This window comes from Trichosurus vulpecula, chromosome 3, assembly GCF_011100635.1.
Source record: "Trichosurus vulpecula isolate mTriVul1 chromosome 3, mTriVul1.pri, whole genome shotgun sequence".
Taxonomy (NCBI): domain Eukaryota; kingdom Metazoa; phylum Chordata; class Mammalia; order Diprotodontia; family Phalangeridae; genus Trichosurus; species Trichosurus vulpecula.
This window is the reverse complement of record NC_050575.1, coordinates 259,642,247-259,670,234: the sequence shown is the minus strand read 5'-3', so window position 1 is coordinate 259,670,234 and position 27,988 is coordinate 259,642,247. Positions and strand designations below refer to the sequence as shown.

At 41.5% G+C, this 27,988-nt stretch overlaps 1 protein-coding gene and 1 pseudogene across 1 annotated transcript in view; both read left to right on the top strand.

The window, feature by feature from the left end:
- BLK (BLK proto-oncogene, Src family tyrosine kinase) overlaps positions 1-14,328 on the top strand; it is a 35,413-nt gene extending 21,085 nt beyond the window's left edge. Inside the window, exons 10-12 of the mRNA XM_036750382.1 lie at positions 1,027-1,177; positions 9,980-10,111; positions 13,746-14,328. Of these exons, the coding sequence (XP_036606277.1) occupies positions 1,027-1,177; positions 9,980-10,111; positions 13,746-13,948 (486 nt within the window). The 3' untranslated portion in view covers positions 13,949-14,328. The remainder of the gene's footprint in view (positions 1-1,026; positions 1,178-9,979; positions 10,112-13,745) is intronic.
- On the top strand, positions 2,324-3,422 carry LOC118841256 (annotated as a pseudogene).
- Positions 14,329-27,988: the final 13,660 nt, after the last annotated feature.

Sequence of the window (27,988 nt, the reverse complement as noted above, 5' to 3'; positions counted from 1 at the left end):
AAACTATGATAAAGGTCTTTAGCAAACCATTCCCTGGAAGTTGGCTGGTATTTAAATCCCACAATACACCTAGCAGAGAAGTTACTACAGAATTGGTATTACATAGTGGTAACAGTGTGGCACTTAGAGTCAGGAGGACCTGGGTTAGAATCTTGCCTCAGACCTTTGGCAGGTCATTTAATGTCTCTGTGTCTCAGTTTCCACATCTATAAAAAGGAGGGAATGACAGCACTAGTTTCACAGGGTTATTGAAGGGTTCAAATGAGAAAATAAATGCAAAAGCATTTTGTAAACCCTAAAGAGCTGTATAGATGTTAGCCATTTATTAAAATGAGGTAGTAAAATCCAAAGAGAGTCCTCCCTCCATCTCTGAGAGCTTTACAGAAACCCTGATCATTCTTTTTGCCAGGCCTTTCATTGCTGCTGGAGCAATTATTTTGTGTCAAGAAGGTAGTGAGCTATAAGAAAACATACTGTGAACACTGAGTGTGTGTATGCGTGTGTGTGTGTGTGTGTGTGTGTGTGTGTGTGTGTGTGTGTTGCAGGGAGATAGGGAAGGCAAGAAACAGAGAAGGAGACAGACAGAGATAAAGAGGCAGAATAAGACAAAAGCAGATGGAGAAAGAGAAAAGGAGAGAGAGAGAGGGACAGATAGAAGGACAGTCAGAGACAGAGACAGAAAGAGACCAAGACAAAGACAGAAAAGGAAAGAGAGAGTAGCAGAGACACGCAGAGAGAGACCAAGAGAGAAACAGAGAAAAAGAGAAAGACAGAGAGAATGAGAGAGAAAGAGAGACAGAGACAGAGACAATAAAGACAGAGAGGGAAAGAGAGAGACAGACAGAGAGAGAGAGAGAGTCAGAAAGAGCTCAGGCTCCTACCTATGGAAAGGAATGAAGTTGGAAAGTTGCTGCTAGGTTCTCTTGCAGGTGAGATTCAGAGCCAAGGGATGCTCTGATCCACTGGGGTATGTGGCAGGGGGAGGGAGGGAGCTAGAGCTAACAGTGTTCCATCTTGTCCTCTTAGATTGCAGAAGGGATGGCCTATATTGAGCAAAGAAATTCCATCCACCGAGACTTGAGGGCAGCCAACGTGCTGGTGTCCGAGAGTCTGTGCTGCAAAATTGCGGACTTTGGCTTGGCCAGGATTGTAGATAGTGAATATACAGCCCATGAAGGTGAGTTGAGTTAATTTCTCCATAGGCTTCAATGTACAAGGAAGATGTGCAAAACAACCTTGTGGATAACTCGAAGCTTCCTCTGCCTGCTGTCTCTTCCCTATGCTTCCTATACATACCCACTTTCATTTCTCTAGGACACTGCATGACAGAAGACAAAGATTACTCTGTCCTGGCCTCAGTTGTTATGTATCTAGCAGTAGTGGGGCAGGGTGGTAAGTAGGCTTGTTCAGCCACACCTTTTTGCCTCACCCTCACCCTCCTACTGACTCATTGCTTAGATAGACTTCCCAGTATGAATACATAGGCAGCTAGGTGGCAAAGGGGATAGAGTACATGTCGCTGAGTCAGGAAGACCTGATTTCAAATCCAGCCTCAGATACCTACTAGGTGTGAACCCCTGGGAAAGTCACTTAACCTCTATTTACCTCAGTTTCCTCACCTGTAAAATGAGCTGGAGAAGGAAATGGCAAGCCACTCCCATATCTTTGCTGAGAAAACCCCAAAAGGAATCACAAAGAGTCAGATACAACTAAACAAAAGTGTAAATCCTCTATTGCTTTGAGAAGTCATGTCAAAGGATCTGAAGTTCTCTGTCAATCAATCAATCAATAAGCTTTTAATTGTCCTTAAAAAAAAACAAACAACTCCAAACCTCCAGCCAGAAACAATTCTCTGGAAAACCATCTCAGTGTTAGATCTCCTTCCTTGATTGTGTCCTCTCAGTGGCATTCCCAATAAGTACACCCAGACTAGCAAACGCTGTTAATAAACACAAAATAAATGTTTTTTTTAAGTCAAATTCACTAGCAACCAAGCAACTGATCTAACATTCCTCACACCCTGGCTCCCACAACCTCAGTCCCAGAGTTCTGGTCCCTTTCTTTGTGGCAGCTGCCTCTGACCATGCTTCCATAACTTAGCAGTGTGTGATTTGTCAGGGCTTCATCATAGCCAGGTCTGTGAGTTGTCTACAGGTCTTGTCAGGAGCTGCTTCTCTCTTGGTCTAATTTTAGCCTGTACTGACTGACCTGACTTTTAAAGGTCACCCAGGGAATTGTGGTCAAATCATTGCTCCTCCTGTCAGGTTTCTCCCTTTGCAGTTCACTCAAAGTACTTGTCCTGCCTCATAAGGGATTACCTGGCATGGCCACATTTGTACAAAGTTCTCTATAATTAGGTCCTGGACTTTCAAGGACCAACTCCTTTATACTTTTTCCTCAGACATTTACTCTCCCCAGAAAGTCAACCAAGCAATTAGGGCAGCTAGGTGGCACAGTGGATGGAGCACCAAGCTTGGTATCAGGAAGACTCATCTTTATGCATTCAAATCTAGCCTCAGACACTTACTAGCTGTGTGACCCTGGGCAAGTCACTTAATCCTGTTTGACTCAGTTTCCTCATCTGTAAAATGAATAGAGAAGAAAATGGAAAATCACTTCAATATTTTTGCCAAGAAAACCTCAAATGGAGTCACAAACAGTTGGACACAATTAAAAATGACAGCTTCAAAAGGTTAGAGAGGAGCTGGAGCAGTGGCAGAAGGCAGCCTCAGAGTATGGGAAGGAAACTGTCAGTCTGCAATCCAGTTTTCAGCTCTGGTGTCAGCAATGTGAAGACCACCAGAAAGAGGAATCCTCAAGGTTGCAAGAGGAACTAGAGAAGTTGAGGAAAGACTGGAGTATATTAGAAGCAGAATGCCATTCTCTAAGAAAAGGAAAATATTTCTCTTTCATCAGAACTTCAGCGACAAGAGAAAGAATTGCATAGCTCTCAGAAGCAGAGCTTAGAACTTACCAGTGATCTGAGCATCCTTGAAATAACCAAAAAGAGCTAGAGAATCAGGTGGGATCCTTGAAGGAGCAGCATCTTTGGGATTGAGCAAGTTGGAAGACCCTTCTCAATAAAGCTGAAAATGAAGCAAATATGAAAGGACACAGACTCAACTCTCAAAACTGAAGTTTGAAAGGACTGAGCAGGAAAAACAATCCATCACCAATGATCTCAGACAATGTCAAGACAACCTGAAGCAGCTACAAGAAAAAGGAAACGACCCGTCCATATTCCAACCCAGACGTCCCAGACATTTTCATTGGCCTATTCCTGGCTTTCCTGTTTTGGTGTTACAGTCCATTGTGGTAGAGAAAGAGACGCTGACTGGCCTTGGATGCCCATGTTGCCAGCCCTGGTAGATGTGACAGCCATAATGTTGTATGTACCAGTCCTAACCAGAGCTTCACCATGAGAACTTTGGTGGTTCCACACTCTGCCCTCCTCTTAGAAGCTGGCAGGGAGAACAGATCCATTTTCTTTCTTTTTACCTCTTAATACAGCAAAAATGCAAGAAAAGAACAGTTGGGTCATTCCTTTAAATTGTATAAAATGTATCTGTCTCTAAAGAGGGAATAAAATTGTGACTTTATTAGACTGTAAGCAATAATTTACTTGCAATTTTTCATGTAATTTTTTAATTAGTATGTTGAGATTCTAAATATTATGGTGGCCTAAAGTAGGCTTCTTGGTACCAAATTATTTATAACATTTAGGTTTATGGATATTTGACTCCAGATGCTGATTGCCAGATAATTCATTTTCTGATTGGACACCTACTCAAACCAAACCACTGATAAATGCATGGGAAAAGAGGCACTGTGTGCTCAGTGCCTATCATTTTGAAATAAATACATGCACATATATTTTTTTACATATTGACACCATTTTTACTTTCTATAAACCACTGAGCTATTGGGAACAAGACTTAGAAGACAACTACTACTTGATTAGATTTTTCAAGGAAAAGACACATTTGGAAAAGTTTCTATTTCAGCAGTGATTCGAGAAATACACATGCTTTTGTATAACCTTAATGTGACTTGAAGATGTGGATGGCATCAACCTTGAAAAACTTTGTAAGAGTGTGTATATTTTCTTGAGTGAATTGAAGTATTTCTGGGAGCAAAAAGTTAATCATTTTACAACTGCAGCAACAGTAAACCCAACTATTCAGTTGGAATGTAATTTATTCAATTTTGTGCATTCAAAGTAGAGAGACCATTTCTTTACTTTCTCGTCTATAACATTTTAGGAAGCATGACTTTTTTTCTCCTCACTTATTCTTCCAAACATTGCTTTAAAGAAGGAAAATGTGTCTTCTTTAGATAAACTTTTTTTGACTTAACTTTGTTATGAGAGTTTGAAGTGCATCAATAGCTAATTGATCTCCTGGACGGGGTGAATTTCTGTAAACCCAAGGAATCTTATGGTTAGGGATGCAAATGGTTTTTTCGTTTTTGTTTTTGTCATTTTTAAAAACTGAGTAGTTTTATTCATGAGAAGCACTTCTTCAGTTGGAATCTTATCAGTTAAACACCCAAGTGAAAAAGTGAGCTACAGTTTTTTGTAGTTTAGCAGTTATGTCAGTAAAGTTTACTGAAATCTCTATAATGTACTGAAGTATTAATGGAGTGAAGGTTTTTTAGAAAACGGAGATGAGGAAAATCTCAATGAATTAGCTTGGATTCTCCATGGCAATCTACAGATCTCGCCAAATACTTCAACAGCAGTTTAGTATATAATTTGCCTTGTGAGGTTTTGGGGGCCATTGTTTATATGTTAAAGGTTATATTTTAAGCTATTGGGGATTTGCTGTTGAGAGAACCATTAGATTTATGGAAGAATTAGTCCACAAATGACTTGTAGAAAATATCATCTTGTTCATTTCAACATTTTTCTGTTGCAAGAAGCTCTTCCCCCACAGAATGCTCATATGCCAGTGGCTCTGTATCTCTTGTATATAGGTCATTGCAAATATTGTTCTGAAATGCTTAACTTCAGAATTAGATTTTTAAAGTAAATAATTGTTTTAAATCTCTTTTGTAAAGATGTAAAGTACAACAGAATTTCTGGAATACAGATTAAACTATTTGCACCAAAAAAAAAGAAAGAAAGAAAAAAAGAAAAATGACTGAACTGGGTATATTTGTCCACAGTCCCAAATTCTATATTGCTCTTTAGTGATTTCAGCTCCAAATTACATGCAGGTCATGCATATCCAAGAAAGCATATATAATCAACAAAATAAAGCAATGGAATAATAACATCATAATAACAGATTATACATAGACAACAGCTTATATTATATGCCAATAGATATGAAGTTACAGTAAAATTGTGTGTAGCTAACAGGCAAATATATCTGTGGCATACAAATATGCAGTAATTACCAAGCGTAACAATGAACATATGTAATTATATATAAAGCACATATATATTAGTACTGTCATTTGGCTAAATTTGTAACCACTTCTTCAGTTTCCCCTGTAACATAATAGGTCAGTCTGGTTATGAGTAGATTAGGCCCTGGTCTTCTTCTGAGACCTGCTGACCTATCTATCTCTATAATTGAACTATAGTTATTCCTTCCATATCAAGGGGGTTAGGGGCGTGGTGCCCTTGAGATCTGGAAAATCTGCATAAAATTTTTTGACCCTCCCTTTGTACCAAAGAAGAAGTCGGAATTTTTTCTTTTTCTTTTATAGTGTGTTTATAGCACCTTACTGTAAAATTTGGGTTGATATTATACAATACTATACATATATTTTATCTATTTCTGAATTTCCAAACTTTTTCTGTATCATCTGCTGGGCTTCGCATGTCATCTGTGGCTTCCACAAAACTCCCCTAAAATTCCTATTTAGTTTCTTATGCCAACCTGTGATATATGGAAACCTGCAATGGGGAAAGTCGAGATGTGGAAGGGATAACTGTAACTGATGGTATAGGTTGATCATAGTGATCTTCAGTACTGTAGTCCTATATCCCTAGATGAGCCCAGGGGGTGAGGTGCCCTAACTGTTGAGTTACTACATTGTATGGTATCTCTTTTTCCCTAAGTGTCTCTATAACTAAAGATCTAGGCAAGAAAGACATGACCTCTGAGCCTAGACCTCTCCCTAATTTGTACTAGATGTTCTATAATAGTAGACTAACTCTTCTTCACTTGAAATGTATGTTTCTGAGTTGTTTTCTGGTTGACAGTCTGTGCATAACTAGCAGTCTCTTTTGTTTAGATTCTGAGGAGGTTACTGTTCATTAGGGAATCCAACTAAGTACCTAATAGACAATAAGTGGTTCTCATGAATTGTTCCCCAGCAATCTCTGGGGATATTCTATAAGTAAAAAGCAAAGTCCTTTATTGAAGGACATTTTTGTACTAAGAATCCTAACAGACTATTCATCTTTTATTTGTGTTTTTCATTTTTATATACACAAACATGCTTGTACTTTTTGACAGTAAGAAATTTAGTTTAGAGTAATTCCTGATGAAAAATGTCCAAACTATGAGATAAAGCCCCCATCTTCATATCCAGCACCAAAAATGTCACAGCTTAGAGAAACTGGTTGCCACATGGAATACAGGGTAACTTTCTATCAACCTGTTAACTTGTATGACCCAGGAACAGCAACATTTCTTAGCTAAAATCTTTCTTCTTGTTTAGGGTTTTGACAATTTGGGAATCATATCATTATTTGTGTCTGTCAGTATTTTTCTAAGAAGTTGTAGCTAGATAATAAACTTCTTTGAGTTTCTCAGCTGGGAGAATGTATTGGTTGTGAATGTCCACAATCTCTTCACCTTCATGGATTCCAAAGCACATCAGTAGGTACAAGTAGTCCTTGAATGAACATCCACAGACATAGTATAAAACCTGTGGGGTCATTTCTGGTTCGTTGGTTATTCATATGTAACATTCATCATGCAAAGGTTTCATAATTACAGCAAGATTTGCTCTTGTTAGCACTAATTGCTTCCTCATACTGTCTTTGGGATCAGTGCCAGTTGGGTACAATACTTTATTGCACAACTCCAACTTCTAACGTTGCCTCGGTAGCAGGGTTCCTTCAGGGGACTGGAAACTGAGTGCTTTAAGGAAGATAGGGAATAAGCATGTATCAAGTTCCTATTATGTGCCAGGCACTGTATTAAGTGCTTTACAAATATTATCTCATTTGGACAACCCCAGAAAGTAGATGCTATTGTTATCCCCATTGGACAGATGTTGAAACTGAGGCACACAATGGTTAAGTGACTTGCCTAGGGTCACACATCTAGGAAACGTGTTAGGTCTTCCTGGCTCCAGGTCCAGCATTCTATCGACCACGCCACTGAGCTGCAGCATCACTGGCTTGTATCACTTCTCATAGTCACTTAATTGCTGTCTTCTCTCCCTTCTTTTCTGCTCAGTCTTAAGTCTGTATTCTGGCTCCCAACCTCATCATCCAACGGAAATTGCTCTCTCCAAAGTTACCAGTGATCTCTTAATCACCAAAACTAATGATCTTTTCTCAATCCTCGCCCTTCTTCACCTCCTTGAAGCTTTGGGTCTTGTTGATCACCTTTTTCTCCTTGATATTCTCTTCTCTCTAGGTTTCATAGTGCTCCTCTCCCATGGTTCTCCTCCTACTTATCTGACCACTCCTTCTCAGACACCTTTGCTGGATCCTCCTCCAGGTTATTCCCACTAACCATAGATTTCTCTGAAGTTGATCCTTGGACCAATTGTCTTCCTCTTCTATACTATGGATTCAATTATTATGTCTATGCTGATGATTCCCAGATCTACTCATCTAGCCCTAATCTTTTCCCTAACCACCAGTGTCACATCTCCACCTGCCTATTAGAATTGCATAGACACCTCAAATTCAATATGTCCTAAATTGAACTCATTAAGCTCTCCCCACCCCCACGCCCCTTAACTAATACTGTTAAGGAACCACCATTCTTCCAGTCACTCAGGCTCACAACTTCAGTATCTACCTTGACCACACACACACACACACTTTATCCAATCAGTTTGTCCTTTATACTTTGGTATTCCTGAACTACTTCAAAGCCTTCTGGTTGGTCTCCCTCCCTTAAGCCTCTCCCTACTCTAGTGCTTCTTCCACTCAAGCTATCAATCAATCATCTTAAAGTTCAGGTCTGACTATGTCACCCCTCTCTCCTTATCACCTCCAGGATCAAATATAAAATCCTCTGTATGGCATTCAAAGCCCTTCATAACCCAGACTCCACTGACTTTTTTAGCCCTCTTACACCTCTCTCCCCTCCACATATTCTGAGACTCAGTGACATTGGTCTCCTTACTCCAGGCATTTTCCCTGGCTGTCATCCCATGCCTGGAATTCTCCCTCTGGCTTCCTTTAAGCCCCAACAAAATTCCTGCTTTCTACAAGAAGCCTTCCTCCATCCCCCTTAAATGCTACTGCCTTTCCTCTGTTGATTATTTCTAATTTAACAGATAAACAAATAGATAGATAAGCAGATAGGTCAATCTTGTACATAGTAGTTTACATGTTGGGGCAGTTAGGTGGCACAGTGGATAGAGCACTGGGCCTAGAGTTAGGAAGAACTGAGCTCAAATCCTGTCTCAGACACTTTCTAGCTGTGTGACCCTGGGCAAGTCACTTAACCCTGTTTGCCTCAGTTTACTCATCTGTAAAATGAACTGGGAAAGGATATGGCAAACCACTCTAGTATCTTTGCCAAGAAAATCCCAAATGGGGTCATGAAGAGTTGGACACAACGAAAACAACTGAACAACAGCAAAAGTTTACAATTTGCTTGAAAACAAGGACTCTGTTTTTGTTTTAATTTGTTTTGTTGCCTTTTTTGTATAACTAGTACTTAGCACAGTACCTGGAATATACTAGGTGCTGAATAAATGCTTGTTGGGTAATTGGCAGTCAACCATAGACAACTGAGGCAAAGAAGGTTGATTCAACGCAATAAACTGGCTCTGGAATCAGAACTGTGTTCAATCCTTGCCTCTAGTGCTTACTACTTGTGTGACCTTGGATAAGATTACTTAACCTCCCTGGGTCTCAATTTCTTCACCTTTAAAATAAGAAGTTTGGACTTATTGGTTGCTAAGGTCCATTCTAGCCCTAAAACTACAATACTATAAGCATATGTTAAGTGCCCTTGTTGGCTGAGCACTGCCAAGAATGTGGGCTACACTTCTTAAAAGAAATACCCAGGTTGACACTCATACCCTTTGATCTAGCAATACCACTACTAGATCTGTATCCCAAAAGAGATAAAAAACAAAAAGGAAAAGGAGCTATATGTACAAAAGAACTATAGCAGCTCTTTTCTGGGGGTAAAGAACTAGAAATTGAAAGGATGCCCATCAATTGGAGAATGGCTGAACAAGTTGTGGTACGTAATTACGATGGAATACTATTGTACTGTAAGAAATTATGAGCAGGATACTCTCAGAAAAACCTGGAAAGACTTGCATGGGTTGATACAAAGTGAAATGTACTGGGTATAAAGTAACAGCAATGTTGTAAGATCAGCTGTGAATGACTTAGCTATTCTCAACCATACAATGATCCATGACAACTCTGAAGGACTTAGGATGAAAAATGCTATCCATCCCCAGAGAAAGAACTGATGGTGTCTGAATACAGATTGCAGCATACTTTTCTTTTTACTTTCTTTATGTTTCTTGAGTTCTTTTTGTCTATGTTTTCTTTCACAATATGACCATTATGGATATGTTTTGCATGACTACACATGGAATTGCTTACCTTCTCAATAAGGGAAGGTGGGAGGGAGGAAGGGGGAGAATTTGGAACTAAAGTTTTAACAACAGATATTAAAAATTATTTTCACATGCAACTGGGGAAAAATTAAATACGAAATAAATACAAAAAAGGAAGAAATATCCAAGTTCAGCCTGTTCAAAAATTTGCTTCATGGGGCCTGTGTGCTTTTTTCTCTCTCATCTCCCACAGGTGCCAAGTTCCCCATCAAGTGGACAGCCCCAGAAGCCATTAATTTTGGAGTGTTCTCCATCAAATCAGATGTTTGGTCCTTTGGAGTTCTCCTGACGGAAATTGTTACCTATGGACGGATTCCTTACCCAGGTACTCAGTTTAGCCCAGCAGCACAGGCAGCACAGGCTTCCCTCTCTCCTTGCTAGAGTTTTGCTCTTTAGAAGCTTCAGATAGCTAACCATGTCTTCCATTTTTTAATCTAACCAGACAAGTATTTTGAAGGAAAAAATCATGGCTCCTTCATACCAACTGTATCTCAGTTGAAAAATCCCTGACAATGTCATTAGATCAGGGACAAGGTTAGTTACAATAAAGATAAACTGGATTCACCTTGTCATTTGATAAAGATCCAAAGCAGGATAAGAATTAACTCATCCTTGGCAATATAGAAAACCCCTTACATTTACAACCTTTTACCCTACACATCCCAGTGACTCCAAAATCTTGTAAGTTATCATCCTAACTCCAGTCCCCATCCCCCATGACCTGAGTCCTTATTCCTATTCCCCTCAATCCTTCTTTCCCAAAGTCCCAATCAAATGGTACCTACGCCTTCCATTGTGCCCTCTGGAATGCCTATTCCATAGACAACAAATTTACCTCCCTCTTAAATCTTTTCGTCTCCCATTCCTTCCATTTTCTGGCAATTATTGAGACATGGCTCCCCTTGATGACACAGCTTCTCTGGCCACCATTTCCTGTACTGGATGCACTTTCACTCGTTCCCCTTGGTTTACTGGTTGAAGTGGGGGGTTGGGGTTGGAATACCCATTACCACTGCCAGGTTCTACCTCTACCTCCGTCACTCAGTAAGCTCTCTTCCTTTAAGGTCCACACCTTCTATTCAATCAAAATCCTGGTAGCTGTCACCTACAGACCTCCAGCACATGTTCTTCCTCACTGTGTTCAGAACCTGATTTACAATCTTTCTCTTTTCCCCAACCACTGACTTCTTTCTAGGGAACTTCAATATACATATTGACACTCCCTTAAAACTCTAATCATTTAGCTCCTTCCCATGACCTACTCTCCATTACACCTCAGCCACACACAAATGTTCATATTCTTGACCTTGCCGTCACCCACAAATGCACCATCTACATATTCACAAACTCTAATCATAATTTATTGGCTTTCCACCTCTCCTTCTGTTTTCCCATGCCAACCCCTACTCTTTATCCATGATGTGATATATATATATAAAATCCCTCAATCCCTCAGTTCTCTTCCCCTGCACTAGCCACTTTCTCCCCTTTTCTCCATCTCAACCCCCCAGTAAATCAGTTCTTATCTACACTATCTACTTCTCTTGAGTCTCTGGCCCCTTATCATATCACTGATTTCTCCCTACTAATCCTCAGGTTCACTCCCACCATCCACTGCCTTCACTCCCACATATATACTGCTGAACAATCGTGGAGAAAATCATGCAGCCATTCTGACTGAGTCCACTCCAAATTTATGTTATACAGCCTCAAATGTGCCCTCATGGCCACTAAGCAGTCCTTGTACACCTTCCTTATCCCCACTCTTCACAGCAATCTTTCCAAACTTTTTCATCTCTTCTGGAACCTCTCATGGGTCCTCCTTCCCCCTGAAAATCTTGCTTATTTTTACAGAAAAAGGAGGCCATTTACCAAAAACTCCCTCTTCTCCCCTCTTCCTTATCTCATATCACTCAGATGCCTTCTGCACTATCTGCTCTTTCACCCCTGTCTCAAACAAAGAAGTGGCCCTACTCCTTGTCAAGGCAAATATCTCTACCTGAACAAGCAATCCCATTCTATCCCAACTCCTCTAAGAGACAACTTTTTTTGTCATCCCCATTCTATCATTTGTCTTCAATGTCTCCCTGTCTTATTAGCTCCTTTCCATACTGCCTACAAACATGTCAACGGCTCCCCCATCTTCAAAAAAGTCTCACTTAATCCTCCCATCCCCACTATCATCCTACTTCTCTTTTGCCCTTTGTGTCTAAACTCCTTGAGAAAGCCATCTACAACAAGAGCCTCCACTTCTCCTCTAACTCTCTCCTTAACCCCCTACAATCTGGCTTCTGACCTCATCGTTCCACTGAAACTACCCTCTCTCTAAAGTTACTAATGATCTCCTAATTGACCCAAAAAAATGGTCTTTTGTCAATCTTATTTCTTTTTGACCACTCTACCATCTATGATTCTGTTGATCATCCTCCTTTCTTTGGTACACTCTTCTCTTTAGGTTTTTGGAACACTACCCTCTCTTGATTCTGCTGGAGACACCTGAATGTTCTTCCCCCTCATCTCCACCTCTTACCTGGCTTCCTTTAAGTCTCAACTGAAATCCCACCTTCTACAAGGAAGCTCTCTCCAATTCCTCATTACTCTCTAGTGCTTTCCCTCCATTAACTGTTTACTATTCATCCTCTGTATAGCTTGTACACATTTTTGCCATCTCTTCCATTAGACTGTGAGCTTCTTGAGGTCAGGGACTGTTTTTTTTTTTTTGTTTGGGGTATTTTGTTTTTTGTTTTTGCTTTTCTTTATATCCCCAGCAATTAGTCCAGTGCCTGGCACATAAATGCTTATTGACTGACCAACTCATTTCCAATAACAGGTCATCTGTACTTTTGGCCACAGTCATTATAGATGGACAGCATTTCTCTGTGCTCTTGTTCTAAGCAGAAATTCTGAAACTTTTTGATCTCAAGATCCCTTTGTACTTTTAAAATTATTGAAAACCCCAAAGAGCTTTTGTTTATGAGGATGTCTGTCTATATTTACCATATTAGAAATTAAAACAGAGGTATTATTATAAAAATAGTTTTCACTTTGTGGACCTTCGGAGAGGTCTTAGGGCCCCCCAAACTTCCCACCCCCCATAGTTCCCAGACCGCATTTTGAAAACCACTCCTCTCGTTTGTTAGCAAAGCCTGCAGTTTGTCTCTTAGCCACTAGATGGCAATATTTCATTACCGTCAAAGCCCTTTGGAGCTGAAAACCAGACTTTTACCTGGAACTTGATGGATGGCAATGAAGAGTTAATTCAGATCAGATGAAGGGAACAAAGACAAAGCAGCAGATTTAGTTGTTGTTTGTTTGCTCTTGGTATCCCAAGTTCCAACACATAAATGCAGACCTAGTTCTGCCACTTGCTACCGATATGACCTTGGATTTGATGTCTCTAGACTGTTTCCTCATTTGAAAAATGAGGGGCTTGGACTCTGAGGTCCCTTCCCGCTCTAGATCTAGGATCACTCTAACCTTTTGTTTGTTGATTTTAAGCAGAAGGAACCAACTGATCATTTCAATACCCCATCCTAGTGAAGACATTTCTATCACCTCCTTCAGGATGCTTTTCAATGACTTGGTAGTTTTCTTTGACACTGTCCTAAATTAAACAGGCTAGATAGATGTGAGTAAAATAAGATATGACTCTTACCATCCAAGGGCAGATACTTTAGTTGGGAATATAAGAAATACACATGAAATAATTAATGAGCAATATAAAACAGTATGTAATTGAGTGCTGATTTGCATGATAGGAAGGCAAGGGACAGTAGTGGAAAGAACATTGGATTAGAAGTCAAAGATCTAAGTTCTAATTCCAGAGCTAAGTCTGCTATGATTCTGACTTAGTAGCTGCAAGTCACTTCAATTGGTGCCCCAGGGTTTGAGAAACTCATTCAGTCTTTTCTCTCTTTCCACAACATCTCTCCTATCACCTCCAATCCTATCCTCTAAAGGCATGACCAACCCGGAAGTCATTCGGAATCTGGAACGAGGTTATCGAATGCCTTGCCCTGAAATGTGCCCAGCCGAGCTCTATAGTATCATCAGCAAATGTTGGCGCAACAGGCCAGAGGAGAGGCCCACCTTCGAATATTTACAGTCTGTGCTTGAGGACTTCTACACAGCCACGGAGCAACAGTATGAACTACAGCCCTAGAAGATGGCACTGCTCTCCCCCTCAATCCTGGCCTTTTAGCAGAGCTTGAAGAGGTTCTTCAGCTGAGTCCCACAGACTTCTCTTGACAGCCTCCTAAAGCCTACATAATTCCTGTCTTCTTGACTCACAAGGATAGAGGGACTAGGATCAAAATATTTATAGAGAGGAAATTGTTTCTCAGATGAATAGCTTTGCCCGACAGGGGAGGTAAGTGAAAGAAGATGCCAGCCTAAATGGTAGTTACTGAGCCTAAATCAAGGCCTCACTATAATAAAGTCATCATTAAAGGAAGAGCTGCCAATTCCAAGGCCCTGATAGCACCAGATAGGCAGCAAGCTGTCTCTGTTGTCCTGGAAAGAACCCAGGCAGAACTGAGATTCTCTGGGCTTTCATATGAGTCTTGGTTTGACCTTGACCTCAAGAACTTTGGAATATCTTGTCCAACAAATACCATTTCTTCATAATTGCAATATGATCTTTTTTTAAAAAAAATGTAATATATGTTACTTTTTTATATTCTGTAATATATGAGAAAATAAAAGGAGAATATAGAGTTGAATCTTGTGAACTGGATTGTTTTCCATAATTGGAAACCCAAAGGCAGCATAGTATTATAGTGGAAGAACCAATGACTAAGAGTCATCCAAGAGACCCAGATTCAAATCTTGCCTGCCATTTACTACTTAGATGATCTTAGGAAAGTCGCTTTCCTTTTCTGGGCCTGTTTCCTTTACTGAAAAAAGAAGTAGCCAGACATGATCTTGCCTTACGTTTTTTTTCTGTCCCTAAAAACCTATGGTTATATGAAATGGATTATTTTTCAATCAAATTCCTTGAAAGCGAGGACTATACCTTATTTATCTTTGTATCTCAACCTGCAACATACACTGGATACATTGTAAATATTTAATTATTTTCTGTACTTAGCAAAGTGCCTGACAAATAGTTGGCTCTGAATTAATGCTTATTGAATGAATGCATAATGAATGAATAAATGAATGCATCCTCCAGTTGGGATCCTTTCCCTTTTACCCCCTACATGTCTTTCATGTTGTTTTCAGCAGCTTAAGTAGAACAGCAGGTGGCGATCTTGACTCAAGAATCCTCAGCAGAGGCTCTTCTCATGTTCTAAGGCTAGAAACACAAAATGTCAGAGCTACGGGCTCCGGATATTAATAGGACACCATCTAGACATTGGAGACTCTCTAGCCTAGAGGTTCTTAACCTTTATTGTGTGTGTCACAGACCCCCTTTGGTGCTCTGGTGAAGCCTATGGACTGCTTCTCAGAATAATGTTTTTAAATGCATTGCATAAAATACAGAGGATTGCAAAGGAAAACAAATACATTGAAATATATTTATCCATGACAAATATGGAAATGTTTTGTACGGCTTCACATGTATGATTGATATCATGTTATTTGCCTTCTCAATGGGTGGGGGAGGGGCTGGACGGAGGGATAGAATTTAGAGTTCAAAATTTTTTTTAAATTACTGTTAAAAATAAGGGTGGGGGCAGCTAGGTGGAGCAGTGAGTAGAGCACCGGCCTTGGAGTCAGGAGGACCTGAGTTCAAATCCCGCCTCAGACACTTGACACACTAGCTGTGTGATCTTGGGCAAGTCACTTAACCCCAATTGCCCTGCCTTCCTCCCTTCAAAAAAAAAGGGTGATTTTTTTTTAAAGAAAAGAAATATAGTTGTATATATGTATTTTGTATACATACACACACATACACACAACCTGGCAACACTTGCCATTCTTTCTTCCTGCACTCAGAAAAGTACATCTATGCCCATTCTGCTCTGTCAATGATCCTACCCACACCCACCCCCACACACAAGATTATCAGATAAGTAAATCGAGGCCCAGAGACCCAAGAGTGACTTGACTAAGTAGCACAGTCAAAATTCAGACCCGAATACTAGACTTTTCCAACTACCACTGCTTTTCACCATAATAGTCACATCTAGATTGGCTGAGAAGTTTGGTCTCATCATCTAGGAAGAGGATCAGGGAGTCATAATGTAGTCATAAAGGTTAGAAAATCCAGCAGAGTCAGGCTAGGCCTACCCTCCCCTTGTTTCTACCTCCCCAGGTGTCACCAGTTCTATGGGGGTATACACACTTGTATCTATGACCCAGGAAAAGTTTTGATTAACTTAAAAGACTGTTTGGATCAACACCTTTCCTAGATGCTTAGTCTGAACAGGGTTGGTTCAGGGGCATCCCCATAGGTAAAGTTAGCCTTCAGTTCTGTGAAGCCCAGCACCATGTTAGGAAATGTCTTCATTCCCTTCTCTTCTCAATTGCCTCTTTAATCAGCCCTTCGAGGTTGAACAGAAAGACCCTGGACAACAATAAGATGCTTGTCTGGAGCTCTCAGTCTTATGAGCCTTTTTCTCCACGAGCTACCCTGTCAGATATCAGAACCTGGTGGAGAAAAATGATGCGATATGGTGTGATAGGCCTCAACAGCTGAGTTCAATTTCCAGCTTTGACATTGGCAAATCACTTCACTTATCCTGACCCTCAGTTTCCTCCATCCGTAAAATGGGCATAAATAATACTTGTACTACAAGCCTTACAGGTGTATGAAGAAAGTGCTTTGTTAAAACTTGCATAGTGCGGATACTCACTGGGCTTGAAGTTAAGTATTCTGAGTTCAAATCCTAATTCTGGGTTCAATTTCTGGCCTCTGAATTTATAAAATGACCTGGGAGACCTAGTTTCTTTACCTGTAAAATGAAATGTTTGCTCGACCTCACAAGATTGCTATGAGACATATGCTCTGTAAAATTATAGAAACACATTTTTGTAATTATTATTACAGAAAAAGCTCAAGAAAAAGCTGTGGAGCTAAGATGATCTGGTTTAAAATCCCACCTCTGACACATACTGGCTGTGGGACCCCCTAGGCAAAGTTACTGAACCCCTCAGTGCTATATGGTGACAATCTGCATCTGTACAGGGTATTTCCTTATTGGAAGTTACCTATACTAAGAAAATCACAGGACCAGTCCCTATCTTTGGCAATAGTGGGTTTGGAAAAGTGGGAGAAGGCCTTTCCTTCTCCCAAGGTCTATTGCTGAAAAAACTACTAGGGACATATAGCCTCCGTTTTGAAACTAAGGCAATCATTTTGCCCATCATTCCCATAATTTCCATTCTTTAGAGAAAGGATTACAATTGATGGGAAAGACAGTGCAGAGGCAAGAGGATAAGAAATTGTTGCTGACCAAAAAAAAGACCTAATCAGACAGTCCAGATAGGATTGCCAGTAGGAAGAGAATTACTGGGGGGCGGGAAGAAGGGAGGAGGACAAACTGATTTCCTTAGGGTGGTGGTGGTCATGGGGTGCAGGAAATTATTCCTTCCTTCCTATCCTTCCTGCTAATAGTCCCCTGGGGTGAGGAAGGGCAAGAGGAAGCTGGGGGGAGGGGGAGGGAAGTTCTTGGTGGGATCTGTTAGGGGTTAGGGATAGGCCTGGGGAGAGGGACGGGCCAAAGACACACTTCCCCCAACCTATTATTGTCCCCATTGAGCCAGCCTAGGTGGTTAAACAAAGGTCATGTCTGCCTACTACAGCACACACCATTGACAAAACAGTGGTTTCTGTGTACACTTGAAAGTTTGCAAAGCACACCCAGGTTGTCATTTTAGCCTCATGACAACTCTGTGATGTAGGCACTACAGCGTGAGGAAACCTGATGTCACGGTCCTCTTCGAAAACGAAGGACAAACACAATCTGTGAGTAGGCCAAGCTTCCTGAATGGGGATCCAGACAGTTGGGTAACTCAGCTTGTCCTCTCCCTCTCCTTCTCCTCTCCAAAGGAAGGTAAACTTTGATGGCCCGAAGCTCCCCAGTTAACTTGGGGTTTCCTGGCTAGATTTCTTTCTTTCTTTCTTTCTTTCTTTCTTTCTTTCTTTCTTTCTTTCTTTCATTCTTTCCTTCTTTCTTAGTGAATGTCAATGGTAACTGTTTCTCTTTGGAACAGCAACCCTGAGGGTCTACCCCTCCCAGTTTGATTTTTTTTCTTTTTTCTAATTAAAGGGTCCATCCCTTGACTCACTTCTTAAAGAGGCCTATTCACTGAATGGACATTGCCTCACTCAAAGTGAGAACCTGAAAAGGCCTTAGCCTAAAAGGGCCAGGGTCTCCCAACGTATCCTAGCCCATCTCCAGCCATCCGGATGAATACTTGGTCCTTGGACCCAGATGGCTCCGGAGGAGAAAGAGAGCTTGGTGACCTTGCACAGCCCTCCCTCACTCAAATCAAAGTCGACTTCAAGTCAGGTCATCATGTTCCTGAAGTCATGGTTCTCTTTGAAAATGAAGGACAGACACAACAGGGTGGGATTAGAGAAGTTAAGTGATTTGCCCAAGGCCAAACACATAGTGTCTGTCAGAAGAGGGATTTGAACCCGGCATCCCCTGGCTCCAAGAACAGTGCTCTCTGTATTACATCATATGTTATAAGGAGCATGGAGGTTTTTAATCAGTGGAAGAGAACTATTTTAGCCCATGAAGCATGTAGGTTTTAGAAATTATCCTGAAGGGATCCCAGCTTCTAAGTCCCAGCTGAATAAAAGGAGACACAAGCCTACACATGGAGATATCCCCAAAGCACAAAACATCCTTCTTCGTGCAAGACAGATATTCTCAGCTCATACATGAGTGGGGCATCCATCTGAGAAGGAACAGACTCTTCCAAAAGTTCTTAACCTTTTTTATGTCATGATGCTCTTTGGCAGTCTGGTGAAGCCTAGGGATCCCTTCTCAAAATTATGTGTTTTTTTTTAAATAAAATATTTTGGGTTACATATGAAATAAAAGATGTGAAAATAAAGATGAATTTTTTTTCACAACCAAGTTCATTGACCCCACAAAATCTAACCTCAGGATCCCAAGTTAAGAATATTCAATTTAGAGGCAAGTAAGAATTGGGATCAGATTTCTTTCAGACCTTGGATCATAACGAATAACCCTTTAAACAGCCTCTGTTTCTTGAAAAGTTAAAATTATGGGGCAGAAATGGGAAACAAAGAGAAAAAGCAATGGAATTGGAAAGAGCATTAGATCTGAAATCAGAAGACCTGTTTGGATCTTCTGTTTCCTAATTTATTATAGGATTATAGAGGTAGTGTTGTGAGGGACCTTAAAGGCTATGTATTCTAACCCCCTCACTGCAACAGATGAAGAAACTGCCAGAGCATTTTAGTGATCTGTTTCTGGTCATCTAGAAGTAGGATTTGAACCTAGGTCATCCAGTGGTTATTTTCTCCCCACCATATTATGCTACCTGTCCCTTCCACATCTAGCCCCTGAATTTCCTCATCTGTAAAAGGAGAGGTTCAACTAGATGATTTCAAAGAATCTTCCAAGCATAAATTCTGGGAAGGAATTCAGACCTGCCTTTGGCCAAAATTCACCTGATTCCTAATCAACGTGATCTAGTTCTATGAAATCCACCCTCTGTTTGCATGATGCATTGGTCATATGTACTGATGGCCTGCAGAGCCCATGCAGCCCAGAAAAGCTGTAGGAGAATGCTGGGGCATTTGACATTTCCCATCAGTGATGTTGTCCTATCCTAAGTTTAGGAGGGAGAAACTGTCACTCCTGTATGGCCCACCTAGGATCTAAAGACTAGGTCTTTAGCCAGAAAAAAAGGTGAGACAGAGACACTTAGGACAATGAGCAGAATCCACAGCAGACAGCAGTGTCCAGGGCACAGAATCTCCCACTTGTTAGGGGCCTCAACAGCTATGCAGTTCAACCAATATCCACTCCAAAAAGAACCCTCACTATAGCATCCCTAACAAGTGGTCAATAGGCTTTTGCCTGCAGTCCTCCCAAGATGGTTAATACACTTTGGATAGTTCAAATTGTTAAGCCTAAATCATCTCTTTATATCTTACTCCAAGGTCTTGGCCTCTGGAGCCAAGCAGAAAAAGTCCAATTATTCTTCCATATGATAAGCCTTGAAATATTTGAAAATAATTATCATATCCGCAATGAGTCTTCTGTTCTCCACGTGAAACATCCCCTATCCCTTCTTCTGGCTCTTATATGTCATGAACTCAAGGCCCTTCATCATCCTGGTTGCCCATTTGTAAGTGCTACTATCCTGTCCTGTGAGACAGTAGCCTCAAAATGTTGCCTGGGGTCACTAGTTGGACTCCAGGGGCCTCTGAGTGGTCTTCCAAGTAGTCTTACGGAGTATTTATTTTGTTGAACAATAGGATGGAGAGAAGTGAGGTTTCCAAGTTTTGAAAATATCTTTACTAATCTGTTAAACATGGACTACTAACCAGACCAGATGATGTGTAAGGGCCCTTCCAGGAGGGAAGAGTTAATTTCCTTTGCTCTATGATCTCTATTACCCTACAGAGACTAGCTTGTTCTCATCCTCATTCCCAACCCACTCTCCCTCTAAACGGGATTTCTGTGTCTGTCTGGATGGAACTTGTAATTTTAGGGCAATAACAACCTATTTTATATGCAGAATGACTCACAAGGATTCTCCTCTTCTTTTCAGCAGCTCCAAAAAGAGGACATCAGGACCCTATCAGCCTTATCTTAGGAGGGAGGAAATAATTGTATGCAATTTCTCTGTCTGTCTCTCTGTTTCCCTCTCTCTGTTTCTCTCTCTCTCTCTCTCTCTCTCTCTCTGTTTCTCTCTCTCTCTCCTCTCTCTGTCTCTCTGTGTCTCTGTGTCTCTGTCTCTTTTGTCTCTATCTCTCTGTCTCTCTCTGCCTCTGTCTCTCTCTGTCTCTTTTTCTCTCTCTCCACATCCACACCTACCCACACCTGCCTGCACAACCACATACCCATATGTACTATTGCACAATACCAAGAAGCTCATTAATTAATTAATATTAGCTTACCATTAACTAATATTAACGATAATATCTTAATCAAACCCCACCATGAAATCACAAAGACCCTGCTTTAACAAGCCATCTTGTTTTGGGATCAGACAGTTTAGTAAGTCATCCAGCTCTCTTTCTCCAACACATAATCTTGCATGGTTCTAGCTTGTGTGTGATAGAGACAGACAGAGAAGCTTTGAGTGCACTGTGCCAATAATAGTCAATTAGCTCAAATCGTGGTAGACAGCAAACAGTGTGCTCTGATTGAATGTAGGTTAGTGATGTAGTCTTCTGGGTCATCCACTGACGCATATGTTTTTGTTCAGATGTGTGATTTCATTGGTGTTGGGGATTTCCTCTCCTGATGCCAATCCGCACTTACTTTACACCTTATGATCTTAAAAGGGTTGCCTGGGGGCACTGAGAGGTTTCGAAAGTTTCCATATCTAGCATCTATCAGAGGCAGGCCATGCATTCAGGTCTTCTTGGCTCCAAGGCCAGCTCTCTATCCACGATGCCACGCTGTGCCACACATACCCATCAAGAAATTAGGGGAATGCAATCAGCTTCACTTAAGATTGTTCTCAAAGGCTGAGGCTCTACTGTTGTTAAATGTTCAAGTGAAGTTCACCAAAGACCAATCCCCAGGCTTTTCCTATTTGCATATGTTGTTCTTAATTATTCAGCTGGCAGATTCAGGAGCATTCTTTTTATATTGGTTGGTGATGCCATGTAGGGCTAGGAGTGCCTTGGAAAATTGCATTAAATTTTAAAATATCTTGAGAAATGAAAGAGTTGAGGAGAAATCTAAGTACAGCAGTGACCAGGCACAGTGTCTAGCACATCTTGGTACTTAATAAGTGCTTGCTGACTGACCAATTGACTAATCAATTCATTCAGGGAAATTCTCGCAGGAAAGTTGAACAAATGTTACAGATAGAAAATGGAGCAGGAATGGTTTGTGGACATCTATTGGGAAATAAAACCCTTTGGAGATCATAATGGTGCCCAGATTAATGAGCACCATATTTCCTAAAGTCAGAATGATGCTGGGGATAGATAATCATAGCTAAATATGGATTCTACAACTTTTCCCTACTTGCTTTGGTGGCGGGGGTGGGGGGGGGGAGGGATGCTATTGGTCACTTTAATGGCAGAACTGTCCAAGAAAGGAAAACAATATCTTTTTTGTTTTTTGTGAGGCAAGGGGATTAAGTGACTTGCCCAGGGTCACAAAGTGTCAAGTGTCTGAGGCCAGATGTGAACTCCAATCCTCCTGACTCTAGGGCCAGTGCTTCATCCACTACACCACCTAGCTGCCTCTAACAATACTCCTTGATAGGAAATTAAGAGCCTTTTTCCAATTTTTGGTTGTTAGTTGGATCCAATTTTTCCAGATATCTGTGAGCTTGGCATCTGGTTTATGGATTATCCAAAATGTCTGGGCTCTTCCCTCTTCCTATTTCCTCTCTTCGACCACTCATAGTCCTAAAAAAGTAACATTGTTGCCTGAATAGCAATTTTGAGAGATCTCTGGGAGTGCTTCGGTTGGGAGTGAAGGGGGAAAAGATGTTGAAACTATGAAATAAGAGGTCCTAGGGATTAATGACTTGTGGATTTCAGTCACCTTGGCCCACCCAGGCCCCCACAGCCACAGACAATTAAGAGTTAACCATACTTGACAAGCCTCTAGCCTCCTTCACTGGGCTATGGTGAAGGTCTGAAAGGGAATGTTTGTAAAGCTTATGAAGAAGACCAGACTAGTTGTCCAAAGCCCAGGGCAGCCCAGCGGTTTCCTGGGGAGAGAAGGAGGGGGCACTTGAGGAACAGAAACAGGACAGAAACCCCTGCCCCCTGCAGCTCCAATCTTTTGCTTGGCTCCTTGGGTTACTTGGCCTGTTTAGGAAGCAGAGACTGACAGGGATCTGATGGGAGCCAGCCCCCCAATGAAGACTGAAAGCAGATTACTGAAAACAAACGAGGTGGAAAAGGGTTTCTTTACTATGAGGTGACTGAGAGTCAATGAGGAGAATAGGATTCTTTAACTGAAGTGTCTGTCTGTCTGTCTGTCTGGGCCTCATCCCTCAGGCTTGCAATGATTGGGTGTCTTGAACTGGACCCAGGGAGAACTGCAGGTCAATTCAAAAGCTTCCTGCATGAGCAGAGAGCAGTGCCAGGTAGCCAAATGAACCTGGCACCACATGGGGACAGTGTAGCTCTGAGTTTCTGCTGGCAAGCTCATCGGGCACAGCAGGGTTCTCAGCCCCCCAGCCCTGGCCTCTGCTTCTTCCCTCCCAGCTCCAAGGTCACTCTTCTCCCAGTTAAAATTAGTATCATGCTCATTGCTCTGGACTGTGGACTGCTGATTTCTCATAATCCTCCCAGCTCCTGGCCTTGCAGAGGGAGACATGGGCTTGAAACTGTGCACTGTGATCCCTGGAGAGGACAAGGAATGAACTGTATTCTGTCAGCTAGTGCTGGTGGTGGTACTGGTGTAGTGAAGTATGTATGTGTGTGTGTGTGTGTGTGCGTGTGTGTGTGTGTGTGTGTGTGTGTGTGTGTGTAATATGTGTTGACACCATCAAGTCATGGGATCTGGGGAGATACAAAATCAATATATTGCAATTATGAGTGACTATATTGCTTTTATTTCTTTACTTAATTCAATCCAGATAAAATCCAAAGGGTTTTCCTCTAACCCTATACACAGCATATTTATGGAGGAGGAGGTAACTGACATTTCCCCATTTTACTGAAGGGACAATTGAGCATCTAGCATCTGGAGTTATACTTACTAATTACTCAAGTGTGTTCGATTTGGAGTGAGAAGACCTGGGTTCAAATCCTGCCTCTATGATCTTGAGCAAGTTACTTAGCCTCTGGGTTTCAGTTTCCCCCTCTTCTGTAAAATGAAGGAGTTGGACTGGAGAGGTTGCTCTAAGTCTGGTTGCCCAGACCTCTGAGTTCCCTTCCACCCTCAAATCTAGAATATGATGCTATGAATGAAATGAAAGGTCAGCCAAAGGGGAAGTGTTACTGCCAGGCCTCTTAGTCGGTGTCTCAAGATCCAGTTAAAACTAATCACTTTTTCTGGGCTTGGTTCACCATGATTTGGCCTCCCAGGATTAGGACAGAATGAAACGTAATGGATTTAGACCACAATAGGAAAGAGTTAGGTGATTCTTCGGGAAGTATGTCATTCTCCGGAGGGTAGTTCAAGACTTCTAAGCAAGAAGATTCTAGCCTTTTCAGCTTTCCCTTGTTTAAGAGTTCAGGCACAATCCTTTCCAAAGTTCCGAGAGTGAACGAGATGACCTCTGGGTCCTTTCCTAGCTTTGGGAGTCTATGAGGCTATTGATATTTGGGCTAAGTTTCCCCTCTCTTAATTCCATCCCATTTCCTCTCCTGATAGCTTCTTCTTCCAGGTAACCTCATCCTTCTCCCTCTGTGGGCTCTTGCCATGGAGATATATGTAGGCCGTTATCAGTTAACTCCTTTAGTGGAATTGCACTGCCTGAATGCCTTTAATCTTTCCTGTTCCCATGCTGCTCTCTAGACCGTCCATCACTCTGCTTATCAACACTGTATACAAGTGTTTGTGGGGCGTAAACACCAGGGAGGGAAGAGAGGGGTGTGGGAGGTCAGCAGCACATCAAGCAGGGAGAGCAGGATAATGGGAAGATCCCTGGTGCACCCTAGGGGACCAGCTCCCAAGCACAGCACAGAATACAGAGTGGGGGAAGGACCTTGAACCTCTGTCCTTCCAGGGGCTCCTCAGGTGTGAGGATATCTCCAGGTAAGCCTCCTGCAGGGCTTTCTCTCCACCTAGTGGAAAGCACAGATCCTGGTGAACCCACTAGTTTGATGCATGAGAAATCTAGGTTCACTCTTTTCAAAACTGGCTAGGATTTGGAGAAGAGGGCCTCCTAGTTCAGGGGTACGGTTTGGGCCCCAATATGGCCTCTCTCTTACATTGATTGTGCTCCACAAACATTTTACTCCTCTTCCTGGGGTAATTCAAAGGATTATCTCAGTGCATTTAGGGAACATATAAGAAAATGTCACTAATTCAAACCCCCCATGAATGGCTATAAAATCTTCATCAAAAGGTTCTGAGGTTTTCTTTGGCAATTCCTCTTTTTTTTTTAAGGATTTTCTAAACAAGTTAATGGTGTAAACAAGATTTCAAGATTTGTTCTTAAGAGAACAAACTGTTACCAAATGTTTCTAAAACATCATTTGCATATAATTGATATTCTCATTAAAAACAAGTTTTTACATGTTCATTATGGTTCCCTAGAAACATTTTGTCAGTCTAGTTTGCTTAGCTTTTGTACTTTAAAGTCATAAAACTCTATTCCTTTAAAAATACTTTACTTTTTGCTCTAAATTTATTACTAATGACCTCTCTTCTAAACACCAAAGTCTGAATTAGCAAGATATTCAAATCAATAAACATTTATTAAGTGCTTATTTTGTTCCAGTAGTACAAAGGCCATTGGAAGGGCACCTGATGATCGTCAGCAGGCTCCAGCACCTTACCTTGTAAATGAGAAGATACCTCAAACACATCAAGGTCATAAGGCGGTACACTGGAAAGAAGGCCGGGTTTAGATATGTAGGCTCAGAAAGCTGGATGAATCTTCAGAGGCATTCTAGTCAAACCCTTTTTGTTCTACAAATGAAAAAACTGAGACCCCCCAGAGGTTAAGTAACTTCCCCAAAGTCACATGTTGTTATTTAGCTGTTTTCAGTTAGGTCCTACTCCATGGCCCCTTTTGGGGTTTTCTTGTCAAAGATACTGGAGCTGTTCGCCATTTCCTTCTCCAGCTCATTTTACAGATGAGGAAACTGAGGCAAACAAGGTTAACTGACTTGCCCGGGGATACACAGCTAGTAAGTGTCCGAGGCCAGATTTGAACTCAGAAAGATGAGTCTCCCTGACTCCAGGTCTGGTACCCTATCTACTGTGACACCTACTGGCCCCACTACATGCTAGACACTATGCTGAGTGCTTTATAATTATGGATTTGTCAACTCAGATTGAGAAGTTTCCTCCTGTGATGTAACTTGCAACTCCTCATGCTTGCCTATCTTGTGGGACTCTTGTTCACGTCCTCTTGCCACAGTGGAGCCAACCAATGCACCAGTTGTTATTCAGTTGTTTCAGTCATGTCTGACTCTCTGGGATCCTGTTTGAGGTTTTCTTGGCAAAAATACTTGAGTGCTTTGCCATTTCCTTCTCATTTTACAGATGAGGAAACTGAGGCAAACAAGGTTAAGTGACTTGTCCAGGGTCATACAGCTAGTAAATTGCTGAGGCCAGATTTGAACTAAGGTCTTCCTGACTCCAGGACCTATTATTCACTGTGTCACCTAGCTGTACCCCAAAGTCAAATGGGTCACGAATATTAGATGAGTTTTGAACTCAGATCCTCTGATTTCAGAGCCAAGGCTCTTTCCTCATTGCCTCACTGCCTTGACCAAACTGCAATGGAATACCTATTTTACAACTTACTACCTATGTAACCTTGGGCAACTAGCTTAGCCTCTCTAGATGTCTCTAGAACTCTCTAGTTCTCAGTGTCCTTGTGTATGGAATTTCTTATTTAGACTAGATGGCCTTCAAATTCCCATCCAGCTCTGACTCTATCTATGATCCTATGTGGGACCAGAAAAGGAGGTGGGAAGATGAGATAGGGAGAAAGAAAGAGAGTCACAAAACATGACAAAAGCCATCTAAACAGGCTTCTGGCACAGCAGGTAGATCTGGATACCTTTATGCTTCTTGGGAAGGCCTGGATGGTTTGCTATCTGTACCAGTGAAAGGAGGACCTAGGTCCATGAGATCACAGGTCTTCCAACATACTAAATTATACATACTAGTCACTGTGCTCTGTTCTGGGAGTAGAGAGATGACAAATGACCATGCCTGCCCTCTTGGAGCTTATGATCTAAGAATAAGGAAATGAAAGTTATGATACATCAGAGATTGTGTGGTGTAGTGGATGTAGTCCTAGACTTGGTTCCAGAAAGACCTGTGTTCAAACCTCACTTCTATCACTACCTGGTGACCCTTAGCCTCTCTGGGCCTCAGTTCCCTTATCAGTAAAAGGAAGGGATTGGTCTTGAGGGTTTCTAAGATCACTTCCAGCTCTGAATCTATGGTTCTATGATCCTGAAGTAGAGCAAAAAAGGGTCAAAGGAGAGAGCCAGATAAAAGGTTGCTAAAGATACCTAAAGGTACCTACAGGTAGGTAGGCAGCTTGGTGGATTCTGGACGTGGAGTCAGGAAGTCAGGAAGACCCAAGTTCAAATACAGCCTCAGGTACCTATTAGCTGTGTGAACCCTGGGCAAGTCACTTAACTTCTGCTTCCTTATCTGTAAAATAAGGAAAATAGCACCTCCTTCCAAGGGATATTATGAGGTAATAATTGAAAAGCAATTAGCAAACCTTAATAAAGCACTATGTAAATTGTTGTTGTTCATCAGTCATCAACCCCCTTTGGGGGTTTTCTTGTCAAAGTGGTTTGCCATTTCCTTCTCCAACTCATTTTACAGATGAGAAAACTGAGGCAAACAGGGTTAAGTGACTTGCCTAGGGTCACACAGCTAGTAAGGGTCTGAGGCCAGGAAGATGAGTGTTCCTGACTCCAGACCCAGCACTATCCAATGCACCACCCAGCTGCCCCACTATGTTATTGTTGTTACCCATGAAGATCAGGAAAGACTTCCCTGAAGAAATGTCTTGACTAAGACTACAAAGAAAATGATTTCTACTGGCAGAGCTGTAGAGGGAAGGCACCTCAGGCAGGAGTACACGGAGTACAGAAAGGACAGAATAACTTTGGTTGGACTCTCCTAATGGCAGGCTCAATTTCACTATAAGGGGTAGTTGGGTAGAAGAGTGGACAAATAAAAGTGCTGGGCTTGGAATCAGGAAGACCTAAGTTCAAATATTTCCTTAGGCACTTATTAGCTGTGTCACCCTGGGCAAGTCACTGGGTCTCTCTGGGCCTCAGCTTCTTCATCTATAAAATTAAGGAGTTGAATTCAGTGACCTTTTTAGGTCCCTTCCATATCAATAAGTCCAAAAATATCAGAAACGTTCTCCAGAAGAAGTAGTTCTTGCGTGGTTGGATGATTGTTAGAGGCATGAAGCC